The sequence below is a fragment of the Peromyscus eremicus genome, chromosome 14 (genome assembly GCF_949786415.1).
Source record: "Peromyscus eremicus chromosome 14, PerEre_H2_v1, whole genome shotgun sequence".
In the NCBI taxonomy this organism is placed as follows: Eukaryota; Metazoa; Chordata; class Mammalia; order Rodentia; family Cricetidae; genus Peromyscus; species Peromyscus eremicus.
In genome coordinates this window covers 59,945,647-59,960,251 of record NC_081430.1, presented here as the reverse complement: position 1 = coordinate 59,960,251, position 14,605 = coordinate 59,945,647, and the positions used below count along the sequence as shown (strand labels likewise).

Genomic DNA, 14,605 nt, shown 5'->3' with positions numbered 1-14,605 from the left:
CACCGCCCTTCTCCAATCAGCTCAAGGTCCCCGCCCCTGCTGCCGGCTACCAATCGGCGGCGAGGGCTGGGGGGCGCCCTCTGCGCCTCTCGGGGAGATTGCGACTTCGGATTGGCTAATTAATCAGCCACGTGGACTCCTCTTCGTTTCTGTTGGGTGGGGCAGACTCGGACGCCAGCCGTTCATTGGAAGAGAAGCCTAGGGTGGGCGGGGCTTCCGGAGCGGGCGGAGCGCGCGGGAGATCTCGCAAGGCGGCTGAGCCTGCAGGTGAGCCGATAGCGAGGGGCCAGAGCTGAGGGCACGGTGGGTTTCGAACAGCCCAGGCCGGGGCCGGGGCTCAAAGAACGATCTTCCCCGCCGGGGCACCCCTTCAGGCCCGTAGCGGGCTTAGGGGAATCGAACCCTGAGTCCGGCCCTCCCTGCGGGCGCCTCCAGTAACACATTAGGGAGCGCTCTTTCAGCACCAGGGTCCCAGGCCAGCCACAGCGTGATGGTCGCTGCAGACTTGTCCTGTGACTTTTTTCTTGATGGCGTTCTTAAGGACGGAATGTCACTGTACATGTAGCCTAGGCTGGCCTTGGACTCCCCGCAGTTCTACCTACTACTACCCAGGAGCGAGCTACCGCCACGCGCATCTAATCTCTGGTGTCTTTGGGTAATTTACCTCGCTTCCAAAACAGCGACGCAGGAGCTTGGCTCACTGTCACAGTCTGCTCCCCAGTTGGAAGGATAGGCTGGTGTAGCCCTACCTCGCCAGAAGGCAGGAAGACAGGCGACCAAGTGGAGCATCGTGCCACCAGTGTCTGGGACACAGGTCCTTGTTATGCCCAGATCTCGGGGACCCCCAAAAGACCACCACGGAGACCGAATCCGGCATGTAAAAGCAAAGAGCCTTCATTTCAAACTCCAGAGCTTGGTCTCTCTGTCTGTCCAACACAGCAGTGAGAGCAGAGAGCCCTGAGCTAAGGTGGGGCAGAGTTTTTATCATAGCAGAGGTTGGGGTGAGGGGATTTCCAGGGTCCAGGACCCTGATTGGCTGACAGTTGTCTAGGGTTATCTGTAAAACAAAAAATAGGTGTGTGCTAGACTCAGGGACATCTGGCCACCTTATCTAATGGTTGGAATGTTTGGGATGTCAGGTACTTCCTCACCCCTGGGTGGATCCCTGGGTGGTATCAGCTTCAGGCTTTTCCTGTATCTGGGTGTTGCCTGCCAGTAAGTCTGTCTCAGAAGCTGTGTCTAGGCCCCTAAGCCTGTCATGGCTGCTGTGTGGTCAAGCTACTTTGGGGTCCCTCCACAGTCCTCAGTGTTGAAGTAAAAGTTGCTCAGTGGAACTTTGTAAAGCAAGGCAGGGCTGGCTGCCTCAAGGCCTTGGCAGTTGCTGGTGCATGTCCAGAACGCGGCCCTATCTGTGTCCCCTGTCCAGCCTCCACGAGCTGGCTGTCAGCCCGAGCCCTGTGATTGCTCTGGTTCACTGCTGGACGAGGTTAGCTGATGGCTTGTGGAACCCTTGAGTTCTGGTACCAGGAGCTGTGTCCTCCGCAGGAAGCATGTTCTCAAGCCCAGCTTCCCTCCTGCCCTGCAGCTGCCTGGCGCAGGCTTGCCCCAGTCTCTTGGCCTTCCTACTGCTACTGTTGCCAGGCTTTGTCTCCTTGCAGCAAGGGAGGGGATGGCGGTCCAATGGTCTGGAAGTGACTCCTACACACACTGCATCCTTAGCACTGCCAGGGAAGCCTCTGGTGCCCACAACTGGAGACTTCACCCGGCTATTTTTAAAGTGCTAAGCCTCATACAAGATGCTGGCCACGTTCAGCTGGCCCTCAGCTACTGACCTTAGCACCCCCCCACCCAGGTGTGTGTTTGTGTGTTGTAAACAAATGTGCATGTGTATATGCCTGTTTGGATGTGTGCTGATGTGTGTACATGTGTGGAAGCCAGAAGCTGATGTCCGATGTATTCCTCAGACACTGGCCTTCTATACTGAGGCAGGGTCTCACTTGAACTCCGTTCACAGATGCGCTAGTCAGCCTGCTCTGAAGATGCCCTGTCGCTGCCTTCTGAATGCTGGGATTACTGGCAGGCCACTGTGCCTCCCAGCGCCAGATCTCTACATCCTCATTGTCCTCACACTTGCACAGCAAGACACACACACACACACACACAGCGCTCTTGGCATTGTCATTTGAACCGATGCATGAGATTGCAGTGTATCTTTGGACACATCCTTTGTAATGTCGGACTGGTCCTAGCATTGCCAGCCCTAGTGGGAGGGTAAGAGGCCCATTGCTGTCCTCCCAGGTCCCTTCCTGAGAGGGTCTCCTAGTGGTTTCCAGTGAGGTGGAGCTGCAGCCCTGCCCTCCCCCCCACCCCCGCTGTCCTCTGACTAGGTGTGGTTCCCCCCAGCATCCTTCAAAACTCCAAACTCACAAAACGTTAGAAAATGCTGGGTGAGACCCATGCATGTAGGCCTAGAACCATGCAGGCCCCAAGAAGTTAAATGGGTGCAGCATGCACACCAGCTAGCTTTCTTCTCCCAACTGAGCTTCAGGCACTGCCACCTTCAGGATGATAGGGAGAGCTGGATTTGTTCTGTGCTAACCTCTGGAGGAGCCTAGGCAAACAGAAGCACTATCCTGGGCTTTCATGGATAGTGTTTCCAAGACAGTGACACCTGTCCTCCGCCCTTGGTGGAACACATGTTGTTCTTTGTTTTGGCTCTGTTGGGGGTCCCACCACCCAGCTTCCAAATAAATCACACATGGAGGCTTATTCTTAGTTACAAATGCCCAACCTTAGCTTGGCTTGTTTCTTGCCAGCTTTCCTTAACTTTAATTATCCCATCTACCTTTTGCCTCTGGGCTTTTCCTGCTCTCTTCTGTAAATCTTACTCTTCCTCCGTGGCTTGTCGTGTGGCTGGGTGGCTGACCCCTGGAGTACTCCTCCTCTGGCTACTTTTTTTCCCCCCAGATTTCTCCTGTATCTTCTTTCTGCCTGCCAGCCCCTCCTATCCTTTCTCCTGCCTTGCTATTGGCCAGTTCTTTATTAGACCATCAGGTGTTTTACACAGGCACAGTCACACAGCTTCACAGCGTTAAACAAATGCAACATAAGCAAAAGTAACACCCCTTAAAATAATATTCTGCAACCGCTAACTACACTGATGTCGAGGTGAGCATTCACATCAGAGGGCCCTCTAAGTGTGTCGCTTACCAACACGCCCACTCCCACAGGTAGTTAACATTGGGATTTGCTGCCATTACTGTGTCTCGCTGGAAGTTTTTCATGCTCGTGGTGAACCCACTGAGGAAATGGACTTGGATCAACTGGACCTAAACCCCAGAATTACTGCTGCAATTAAGAAGGGTATGTTGTGTGAAGTGGGCAGCTACACACGTGCACTGTGGGTAAGACGAGCTGTGGAAAGTGTGTGCTGCCACCAGCCGGCGGTCCCTCTCCTTTTCTTTTTTTTTTTTTTTAAATAGATTTTTATTTTTTTTTTTATTTAAAGATTTATTTATTTATTATGTACACAGTGTTCTGTCTGCACGTATCTCTGCAGGCCAGAAGAGGGCACCAGATCTCATTACAGATCATAAGTCACCATGTGGTTGCTGGGAATTGAACTCAGAACCTTTAGAAGAACAAGCAGTGTTCTTAACCTCTGAGCCATCTCTCCAGCCCCCCCTCTCCTTTTCAAAGAGGGTCTCAGGGCTGTTTTGCCTGTGGGCTACTCTGTCTGTCGGGGCACCTTCTGACCCCGAGTTCCTGAAGGGCTGCTGTGGGCAAGCCGCCCAGCCCTCATCTCCATGGCAGATCTTCCTGCCACTGTGTGAACGGGTTTGACACACCTGCAGTCATTTTTTTCTTTTCTTCTTTCTTTTTAATTGCAACAGGGCGTCACTGGCTGGCCCTGGCTGGCCTGGAACTCACTGTGTCTGGCCCTGAACTCACAGAGAGCCTCCTGCCTCTGATTGCCAGTGCTGGGATAATAGTTTCTTCTTTCAGCTGGTTTGAAAATAGAAAGTAAATCCAAGCCCAGAATTAAGTTTTTGTTTTGTTTTGTTTTTTTTGAGACAGGGTTTCTCTGTGTAGTTTTGGTGCCTGTCCTGGATCTCACTCTGTAGACCAGGCTGGCCTCGAACTCACAGAGATCCGCCTGGCTCTGCCTCCCGAGTGCTGGGATTAAAGGCGTGCGCCACCACAGCTGGCCAGAATTAATTTCTTTACCCTTCTCCCCAAGCAGCAGGCCCTTGGCTCATTAGCTGTGAGGTCCCTTTACTTCCTGCCCTGGCCTGGCCTGTCTGCACCCAGGCCCTGCTTGCTCTCCAGCCTCCTGGTCTGCGTTGCCCTGACCTGGCGTGGCTCAGAGTTGGCTTTTACATTGCCCTTTCTCCATCTGTGGACGTCAGTCAACTCCAGGGCTTTGTGCATGGTCAACAGGCACTCTCCCACACCACACCCCCAACTCCACAGTCACACTTTTTGTTTTGGTTTTAAAATACAGGGTCTTGCTGTGTAGCTCAAACTGGCCCTGAACTCCTTGGCTCCAGCAATCCTCCTGCTTCAGCCTCCCAAGTAGCTGGGACTATGGACAAAGAGTGGGACAGGGTGACACCAGGATTCGCCCTCACCTCTGGTTCCTGTTGCTGCTGACATGGGAGTCACGGCCAGGTCACAAGGGTGCAGCAGCAGGTCCCTTCAGCAGTCCCCTCCCTCCTCTCTACTCACTACTCACTCTCCCCAAGACGTTCTGGGTGAATGCAGTTCCCGTCACTGGTGTCCCCAGCTCTGGAGGCCCAGCTCTCCCCTCCCCTGCCACCCTGGCTGAGTGTCCTGACTCACTGTGGTTTATCGGTGTGACTTCAGGGAGACTGAAGTCCGTGAAGGAGGTTCTGTGCTACTCCGGCCCAGACTTGCAGCGGCTCACCAGCCTGCCCACACACGATGTGCACCGCCTGCTGAAAGCGGCCTCTCTACACCTTCAGGGCAGCCGTGTCCTTACAGGTGGGCAGGGAAGCATCTTCCGGCTGGCACCTGGGGTGGCTGCTGGGGTGATGGATGGCACTGACCTGGGTGGACATCCCCACGGGCTCCAGACTCTGTCTTGGGAATGATCTCACAGCAGCTGCCCTGAGCCCGTCCGCCTGCCCAGGAGAGGTAGTCCAAGTGACTTGTCCAGAGCCCACAGAGAACAGCCCATATCACAGAGCACTGAGCACTGGGCCCTTGGCTCCTCTACAAAGCCCCCCTGGAGTACTTGTACCAGAGGCGGCCCTCACAGTAAAGGATGAAGTTGGGGTCCCAGTGGTACGGTAGGGGCGGCTGTGAGAAGCCCTGCCACTTCCGGACACGGCGTCCTGATGTCTAACCCGAAGTTGACACTGCTCAGAACTGTCACCGTGCGCTGTCACAGGCTGCTGCTCGTCTTCTGTTCATGCTGAAGCTGTCCAGCACTACAAAGACCCAGAAAGTCAGCTGAGGGGAGGGTGCCCTGCCACATCCTGGAGCTTAGGGTTCCTCTTTCTTTTCTTTTCTTTTTTTTTTAAGATAATGTCTCTCTATGCCATTCTGGCTGTCCTGGAACCCTCTGTAGCTCAGGCTGGCCTCAAACTCATGGAGATGCCTCCCCTCCCAAGTGCTGGGATTAAAGGTGCACACACTACACCCAGACTTGGGTTTCTCTAGCAGCTTGTGCCCACTAGCGAGTATGTGTGGCATCCTGGAAGTGTGACAGGGACAAACTCTTATGTAACACTGTACTCAGCCGCACGGCCAGGCTGCCTGCCTTCTGACCTCAGCACCCAGCCCATGGACTTTGCCAGTCTGCTGCATCTGGACCAGCACTTCCTTAAAGGCCTCAGGCTCACAGGCCCTAGCGGGCCCTGGGCGGGGCACAGGCCAGGCCGGAAGCATGCTGACCGTGCTGACCCCTGCTCCCTGCAGCACTGCAGCTGTTCCAGCAGAGAGAGAGCTTCCCCGAGCAGCATCAGCGCCTGAGCCTGGGCTGCCCGGTCCTGGATCAGTTCCTGGGTGGCGGCCTGCCCCTGGAGGGTATCACTGACCTGGCTGGCCGAAGCTCGGCAGGGAAGACGCAGCTGGCGTTACAGCTCTGCCTGACCGTGCAGTTCCCACGGCAATATGGAGGCCTGGAGGCTGGTGAGTGGCTGCCCCTTCCTGGGGGGTAGCGGCTGTCCCCTGGGTGGCTTCCCATGACTGTCTTCGTCCAGAAGAGGAGGTGGAAGGTGACGCTGTACTTAGGCTGTGGGAAGGAGTTAGCAGAGTACCAGCCGATCCTGCAGCTGTCACACAATGTAAGCTGAGGCACCTCACCCCTGTACTCGGGCCCGCAGAGCCAGAGGGGCAGGGCAGAGAACACGTGGCATTGTCCTGGTCAGGGCCACTGGTCTGAGCAGCATGCGGTGGCTCTGACACAGGGAGACTCCCTAAACCGCCTGCCTGGGCCCTCTGTGGGCCGATGTCATAGCTGCCTGCAAAACAAGCCAACAGCTCTGCCATTTGTGTTTGGGGTCCTATGCCCAAGACAGGGAGCAGGTCTAGGGATTCCAGGGTGACTCCTGAACTCTGCCCTGTTGTGCACCAGCTGGAGCCTCACCAGAGGACCACTTCACGTTGGCTTCTGTCCCAAAAACAATGGCTGAAGGAAGGCTCCTTTCCCTGGTCCTCATCAAAGCTTGCTTGTACACCAGCTACTCCTGGAGGCAGTGGGTGTGGGTGTCCCCACCAGCACTCCTGGAGGCAGTGGGTGTGGGTGTCCCCACCAGCACTCCTGGAGGCAGTGGCGGTGTGGGTGTCCCCACCAGCACTCCTGGAGGCAGTGGGTGTGGGTGTCCCCACCAGCACTCCTGAGGTCGGTAGCAATGGACATTAGCTTCTGATGTGCCTTCTTCCGAGACACACCCATCAGAGCCAGAGCCATTTCTGAAGTACCTCCTGCCCACGGAGTCTTAAAAACCATCATCCAAGTTGGGCGGTGGTGGCGCACGCACTTAATCCCAGCACTTGGGAGGCCGAGGCAGGCGGATCTCAGTGAGTTCGAGGCCAGCCTGGTCTACAGAGTGAGTTCCAGGACAATTAAACAGAGAAACCTTGTCTCGAAAAAGAAAAAACGAAAAAACCCAAAACCAGCATCTAGCTATGGTGCGTCATACCTGTAACCTCAGCCCGCAGGAGGCAGGGACAGGAAGGTCAATGGAAGTTGGAGGCCAGCCTGGCTCCACACTGAGTCTGGCCTGCGGAGTGAGACCCTGCAGTCGCAACAGAAATAGTTAAATATTTATATCTGCATCCAGAATATTGTCAGTTGTGCTTCCTCCTTTTGTAGATGATCTTTGCTTTCTTTTTTGTTTGGTTTTTCAAGACAGCGTTTCTCTGTGTAGTACTGGCTGTCCTGGAACTATGTAGACTAGGCTGGCCTCAAACTCAGAGATCTGCCTGCCTCTGCTTCCCGTGCTGGCTGGGACCAAAGAAAGGCGTGCGCCACCACCGCCCGGCTGATCTTTGCTTTCTTAACCGAGTCCTTTGAAACACGAACAGTGTTCATCTTAGGAAAAACATTTATCATCTGTGCTTTGATGTCTTTGACAAGACACTGGCATCTTCTCCGAGAGTTCTCAAATTAAGCATGTGGATTCCAGGAGTCCCAGCACCCTCCATGGGAAAGAATTTCTCAGTTGAGGCAGTGGCATCTTTGCTGAGAACCCACTGCCCACAAACACCGGCTTTCCTGCTAGTGACCCAGCTCTTCTCAGCTGCAGGACCTGGGTGGCCTTTGACCCAACAGTGCACTACACAAGGCCTGTTGGTGCTCCAGGTGACCAGGTGTGCAGGCCTGTTCATCCACTCTCTGGTACTGTCAAATAGAGACAGTGGTGGGAGTCTGTGAGTTGTCCTGCATCTGAGGAACATGTTCCAAACTCTCTTGACCCTGGTGATCTCTGCCCTGCCCTGTCCTGTCCAACCAGCAGGGAACTGGAGAGCAGAAATGAGCTATCAGGGTATCCAGGAACAGGGGGTGGGAATAGAGGTGAGTGGGTACTCCGGTGTCAGAGTAGAAGACTAGCCTGTGTTCCAAGGGACCAGCAAGGTAGCCAAAGGTGGGATAAGAACCACGTTGAGCCTGCTCCCCTTCTGGGTGAAAAGGACAGAGGCAGACAGGCAGAGGCTACATTTGGTTTTGTGGCCACGGACTCATTTCCAATTCTTGTGCACACTGGTGTTCTGGCTTCCCAGGGGCCGTCTACATCTGCACAGAGGATGTCTTCCCCAGCAAGCGGCTGTGGCAGCTCATAGAACAGCAGCAGCAGCTGCGGACAGATGTGCCTGGGGAGGTGGTCCAGAAGATCAAGTTCAGCAACCACATCTTCGTTGAACATGCGGCTGATGTGGTAAGTGTCTGTTTCTGCTCACAAATGGCCCAGTGACTCAGCCAGTGTCACCTGTGCAGGGGCCTGTAGTGCAGAGACCGGGCTCAACTCAGAATGTACTGTCAGGGTAAGTCAGGAAGAGGAGATGTCCAACGTAAGGGTCTAGAGGACCAGACTCCCATAGGGTGGAGATCATGAAGGAAGGGTTCTTTCTAAACCAGCAGTTCTCAACCTGTGGGTCACGACCCTTTTGGGTCACATAGCAGATATCCTGCATATCAGTTATTTATATTATGATTCATAACTGTAGCAAAATTACAGTTAGGAAGTAGCAATATGGTTGGGGAACTGTATTTAAGGTTGCAGCGTTAGGAAAGTGGAGAGGCAGTGTAATCTGAACACACTCAGCAAGGAACCTGCTGCCCTGAGGAGCCTGTGGGCCAGGCATTCAGGAATGCTGGGTTGATGAGTGTGTTGTGTAAGTCTACCCCACAGTCCCGCCTTTAGACCAACACTGCTGCTCCGTACCTGAAAACAGACCCAACTGGCCCCTGTGGGAGGAGAAGCCCTGGGTGTGTGGCAAAGGTGTCCTGTAGGTTGGGGGTCCAGAGAACCGACAAGGCACCACAGAGGCCTGTCCCCGTTGCTGTTCACCACTGGCACTGCCTGAGCCTGGGGCATACCTGCTGACCAGGCTGGGCTCAGTTCCAGCAGCCGGAAGCAGGGCCATGCCCAGGACAGTTGCTCAAGTTAGAGAAGCCCTTGTCTGCAGGATAGGTGACAGATGAGGATCCTTCAGGAGTCTGGAGAAGAACAACCCTGTACCCCAAATAGAAATGTGGGTAATAACTGGGGCTTGGGGAGCACCCTCAGCGTGGCCACCTGGAGTGCCACTGTGGCTAGGGAGTGATCTGAGAGGATGGCAGGCTGGTTCACCTGACCCTAAAGCTGTCCTCTGACCTCTGTATGCTCACCAACTGGCATTCACACAGGTCACTCACATACGCGATAATAACAAGTTTTAATTTTTTAAAAAGAGTTGCCAGGTGTCACTCAGGAGGCAGAGGCCAGCCTGGTCATCAACAGAGCGAGTTCCAGGACAGCCAGGGCTACACAGAAAAACTGTCTTGGAAAACAGTGGGGGGCGGGGGTATTTATGAACAGACATTCATTCTGGTAAACGGTAAGGCATATAAACTTTAATTTTAAAAAATGTACAATAAAAATACATTATCACACACAACACGGAGAACTAAACACAGGAGAAGTGCCGCCACAGGGAGGCGGAAGCAGCAGGAGCCAGAGGTGGCCTGTCCCAGGGCCGCCCAGAGGGGAACAGGGCCAGGCCATCGACCTCACTGAGAGTTGCTCTCCAGGACCCCACTAGTGGGTGGCTATTAGTATGTGCTCCGCAGCGCGTGGGCAGGGGAATTAAGTTAGCACTGTGGCTCCCAGCCCAGGGCCCTCCCAGCCCCACCGTGGCCTTCACAGGGCCAGCTCTGGAGCCACACTCAGCAGCAGCATCGTGGTGTTTAGAGCAGGCCAGGCTCAGGTCACTGCAAAAGAAAGCTGCAGGTCAGGCCAGGCCACCACCGGGAGCTGCTCCGTCCCCTCCCGCCCTGGGAGGATGTGAGCACAGAACCTCCCCTCCTCCACCTGGGTCAGCCGTGTGGCCCACACCGTCTGGCCATCACTGCCATCCTCACTGCCATCCCGGGCCCCGGGCCCTGGCCGCGGGGCGGTGCGGACACTCACGTTAGTGCTAGCGTCTTCCAGGCTGCTGCTCTCGTTTTCCACACACAGAGGCTCTGCTGGGGACGCCCTAGAGAGAAGCACAGACTGAGTTTCACTCTGGCTAGAGTCAGAGGCCGACGGCTCGGGAGGACTGCTGGCCACCTGCTCGGCCAGTCACAAGAGCTGGAAGACCCTGAACTAGGGACAGTGCAGGCCCTGGCTGCAACCTCACCACTCTCCTCACCGCGGCCACATCTCAGCCAGTCAGGCTCCTGACCAGATCACAAGTCACCCACGCCTGGTGCCAACAGGGCACAGTGGCCCCAGGAAGAAAGCGCAGGTCACCTGCCTCAGCCTAGGACTCAGAAGCGGGCAGCAGGGCACCGCCCAGTGTCCTCCTACTCCTCACTAATCCTCTCCAGGGTGCAGCCTTAGGTGGAGGATGGTGCAGGTTCTCAACCCCTTCAGGAGTGCGTGGTACCGTGTGTGTAGAACACACTACCAGACCACTGCTCCATCCTACCACCTGCTCATCACTACAAAGACCAGGAGGGCACCTAGCCCTTCCCCCACACCCTACTTGAGTGGGGCCAAGCAGAGCTGCTCTCTAGACCACACAGCCTAGTGAGCTGATCCTGTCAGCCTTGGAGCTGTAGCTGGGTTGGGTGACTGTGAGGGGACAGTCACTGTGATGCTCACAGCCCTCTACAGGACTCAGGGGGAGGGGCTGGGAGACAGCGGAAGGTGCTCTTGTGAGAGGACAGTAAGAGTGAAGGTACAGGTGTGAGTCTCCCCACCAGGTGCGCAGGAGGCAGCCAGGAAGTGTCAAAAAGCCGCATCCCAGGGCCAGTGTAGACTACCGTATATGTCCCCACAGGACGCCTTGTTGGAGTGTGTGAGTAAGAGGGTCCCCATTCTGCTGTCAAGGGGAATGGCCCGTCTGGTGGTGGTCGACTCTGTCGCAGCCCCGTTTCGTTGTGAGTACGATGCTCAGGCCTTGGCCACCAGGGCCAAGCGCCTGCAGTCACTGGGGGCCACGCTCCGAAGTCTGAGCAGCACCTTCCGGAGCCCCGTGCTGTGCATCAACCAGGTAGGGAGGCTAGTGGCTGTGCCCTTTCCTTGGGGCAAGCGGGGCTGGCTGGGCGGGAGGGAAGCAGCTGAGGTGGCCGCAGTCACTGACCCTCGCTTGGGTTTTCCCAGGTGACAGACATGGCAGAGGAGTCCACGCCCAGGCCACTGGGGTGAGTACGGCCCCTGAGCCACCACGCTGGAGTGGGTGGGAATACACAGCAGCAACACCCATTTTGTGTCTCAGGGCCTGGGATGAGCACCTCTCGCCAGCCCTGGGCATCACCTGGGCCAACCAGCTCCTGATGAGACTGATGGTGGACCGGGTGCATGAGGACGATGCCACGGTGGGCTTGCCCAGAGGCCCAGCTCGGACCCTCCACGTGCTCTTCGCCCCGCACCTGCCCCTCTCCTCCTGTTGCTACACTGTCAGTGGGGAAGGCGTTAGAGGGATACCAGGAACCGAGTCCTGCTAACAATGGCACCAGTGGATCACCTGACCAGGTCCCAAGAAACCCTGATTCTGATGAGTCCCTCCAGCAGTGTTAGTGGCACCTGGTGAACAGATACCAGTGACACTTAGCATCTGCTCTCCTCTCCCTGGGGTTCACCTACTATTGATCCGTAGAGTTTTGCCCCACATACTGCCCTTCAGAGCAGTGGTTCTCAACCTGTGGGTCAATACCCCCTTGGGGGGTCAGACAATTCACAGGAGTTGCTTAAGACCACTGGAAAACACAGGTATTTACATTATGATTCATAACAGTATCAAAATTACAGTTGTGAAGTAGCAGTGAAATAACTTTATGGTTGGGGTCACCAAGACATGAAGATTGGATTTAAGGGCTGCAGCGTTAGGAAGGTGGAAAACCACTGGTTTAGAGGATGACTGGCCGACCAGGGGTCCTGGCAGTCCTGAGGGTGTCTGCTGCTGGGAACCCCAGAATGACGAGGCTCAGCTCTTGCCTCTTCTGCTTTCTGCCTGGGGCTGAGCCAGCAGCTGGTCTGGTGGGGCCGCCTCCTGCAGGGTGGTCCTAACCCACAAACAGGCAGGGATGCTCACCACTCAGGCCAAGTGGGGCACGCAGTGAGGTACTTTCCCGCTGTGCCCCTCCCCACACATACACAACATGGTGGGGCAGAGGAGAAAACAAGCTGACCTCGGCCCCTGGTTCCAGAACAGCCTCGGGAAGGAGGCAGGACTGTCCTAACCTGGTTGCCTCAGGCTGAGCAGCTTCCAGCAACTGAAGAGAGACAGCAGGAAACGGGTCTGTGTGTCCTTGCAGAGGCCTGGCTAAGTATGTCCAGCAACTCTGGCTTGGCAGTACGTCCAGGCTGGGGGGCACTACGGAGCATGCCACAGGACTACGGGCATGCTCAGCAGAAGGCACCTCCTGGTGACATCTGCTCTGGACCCCAGAATCATCACTTCTGGACTTGAGGCTCTACAGTCACCAAGGAATGTGGCCTCTGAAGACAGGGGTGTGGCTTTGATCCCTCCTGGCAGCACAGGCCTCCACCGGCAAATGTGCCACGTAGACCCACACAGGGACAGGGCCTCACCAAGGAGTGCTGTTGCTCCAGTGGTGTGTGACTCCAGTCACTGTCCCCACTCCAAGAGGGACAGACACTCAGGGCATATACCACGACATCTCCAGCAGAGCCCCGCCATGCATGGAGCTTCAAACCTTCAAAGCTACCTGTGGCCCCCACCCCTTTTTTGGCAATTCTGGAGACGGAACCTAGGGTCTCCACTGTGCCCAGCCCCACCTGCTGCCTGAAAGGCTGAGGACGCTGGCCTGAGAGGCGGGACACAGCTACTTGGGGTGGGAGTGGTTTATACAAACAGCCCCTCTGCAAAACTGGAGGGCTTTACATCAGGAAATAAAACTTTATAACACAGTAGTGACAATTCTAAATTGTCTTCTAAATAGTTTGTATTGAAATTAGAAAACACGGTTCCAAAACAGGCACACTTAGAAGCCATGCCCAAGGCTCCCGTATCCAGCAGCTAGGTCAAGGGGCCTTGCAAGTCCACCCCAACAGTGGTCCACATGATAAAGCCAGAGCATCTTTGAGGATATGGGAGCCATGCTCTTCCCAGTGTTGGGAACACCTTGTCCCAGTATCTCTGGATTTGCTGCAGTCAGCTAGCTGTCCAGACCACTCCTGCCACTGTGAGCTGGGGAACCCTGCCCACCTGCTTCTGCATGCCATCCTACTGCTCAAGTCTGCATCACAGGTCCAGTCAGCTCAAGAATGAGTGCAGATGAATGTAGGACACAAATTAGGTTCACGTGCCCATAGGCCTACGTGGACTGTAAGCACGCATCTCTAGCAATTATTTAATCTACACCACTACACTGACTTCCTCAGGCTGGCAAGAGGCTCAAGGGGTAAAGGCCCTTGCAGCACAAACTGGCAACCTAAATTCACTCTGGAAGGAGAGAACAGAAGGCACAAAGTTATCCTGATGTCCATACGCAGAGCCACGGTTACACACACACCGACTTTCTACATGATGTCTCCAGCAGCTTTACAGAAAATTCCTATCTGAACCCTTCCAACACTCAGTGTGTTGGACCACACACCAACCTGGAAGCATCCAGTTGCCTGCTGTGCCCACCACCCGTGAGCTTCTCTGCAATAACTACCTCAGGTAGTTGACGTCTCTCACCCGGGATCCCCTCACCATAAAGAACATGGTGAAAAGGGACAGTGGACCCCTGCTTGTCTCCTGAGAACATGAAGTGCAACAGAATCTTGCACAGTGTTGACTGCAAACAAGTTCCCAGAGTGCCCCTCTGCAGTACAGTGTCCACGCAGTCAGGCCTGCCAACTTGCTCTAAGATCTGTTACCTTCTGCAGGCTTGGAGTCCAGGAGGCCCACACCCACCAGGCTTTGACCTGAGTCCTCAGGGACTCCCATTCCTCACACTTGAGTGGCAAGAGCTTTACCTGCTTAACCACCTCCCCAGCCCCAACCCTGGTACTTTGCCCAGGACAGGGTCTTTCTTGTAGAGCCCTGGCTGGCCTCTGCCTCCTGAGTGCTGGGATTCAAGTGCACCACCATGCCTGGCCTCAGAAATCTGTAACTGGTTGTGATAGATTAGTTTAACACCACTGCACTCAGACCAGCTGGAAAACCTGATGTTTCCTAAGAACCATGCAGTTCTTCAGACCAAGGTTAGGCTGAGCCGGAAAGTGCCGACAGCCCAAAGGCTGCATCCTGATGCCCTGATTTAGGTTTACAAGTTCAGAGTTTCCCAGGCCCTGTATTCTCTCAACTTGAGGTTAGTCTCACACACTGTCTCGGACTGATCTGAGACATTATTGTCAGAACACACCCGTGAGAAAGCTTCTGTGTGTATACAGGGCCCAAAGGACAGGAGCCTCTAGACCATTGGCACAGCGCCCAC

The 14,605-nt window shown here is 55.2% G+C and overlaps 2 protein-coding genes across 2 annotated transcripts in view; one reads left to right on the top strand and one right to left on the bottom strand.

Annotated features, from left to right (window-relative positions):
* Window positions 1-180: 180 nt before the first annotated feature.
* Xrcc3 (X-ray repair cross complementing 3) lies at window positions 181-13,088 on the top strand. The gene is made up of 8 exons (XM_059279740.1): window positions 181-267; window positions 3,231-3,367; window positions 4,871-5,004; window positions 5,944-6,156; window positions 8,251-8,405; window positions 10,996-11,208; window positions 11,319-11,359; window positions 11,434-13,088. The coding sequence occupies exons 2-8, from the start codon at window positions 3,309-3,311 to the stop codon at window positions 11,660-11,662; spliced, it is 1,044 nt and encodes a 347-aa protein (XP_059135723.1). The 5' UTR covers window positions 181-267; window positions 3,231-3,308; the 3' UTR covers window positions 11,663-13,088.
* The window catches only part of Klc1 (kinesin light chain 1), a 55,086-nt gene continuing 50,044 nt past the window's right edge, over window positions 9,564-14,605 (bottom strand). The window contains exons 15-16 of the mRNA XM_059279739.1: window positions 10,140-10,206; window positions 9,564-9,940 (exon numbers count right to left, since the gene is read on the bottom strand). Coding sequence (XP_059135722.1) covers window positions 9,938-9,940; window positions 10,140-10,206 — 70 coding nt within the window. The 3' untranslated portion in view covers window positions 9,564-9,937. The remainder of the gene's footprint in view (window positions 9,941-10,139; window positions 10,207-14,605) is intronic.

Coding starts and splice junctions, on each gene's coding strand:
- Xrcc3 (XM_059279740.1), top strand. CDS start 3,309: ATGGACTTGGATCAACTGGACCTAAACCCCAGAATTACTGCTGCAATT. Junction 3,368..4,870: donor GCTGCAATTAAGAAGGGTAT/GTTGTGTGAAGT, acceptor GACTTCAGGGAG/ACTGAAGTCCGTGAAGGAGG. Junction 11,360..11,433: donor TCCACGCCCAGGCCACTGGG/GTGAGTACGGCC, acceptor TTTGTGTCTCAG/GGCCTGGGATGAGCACCTCT.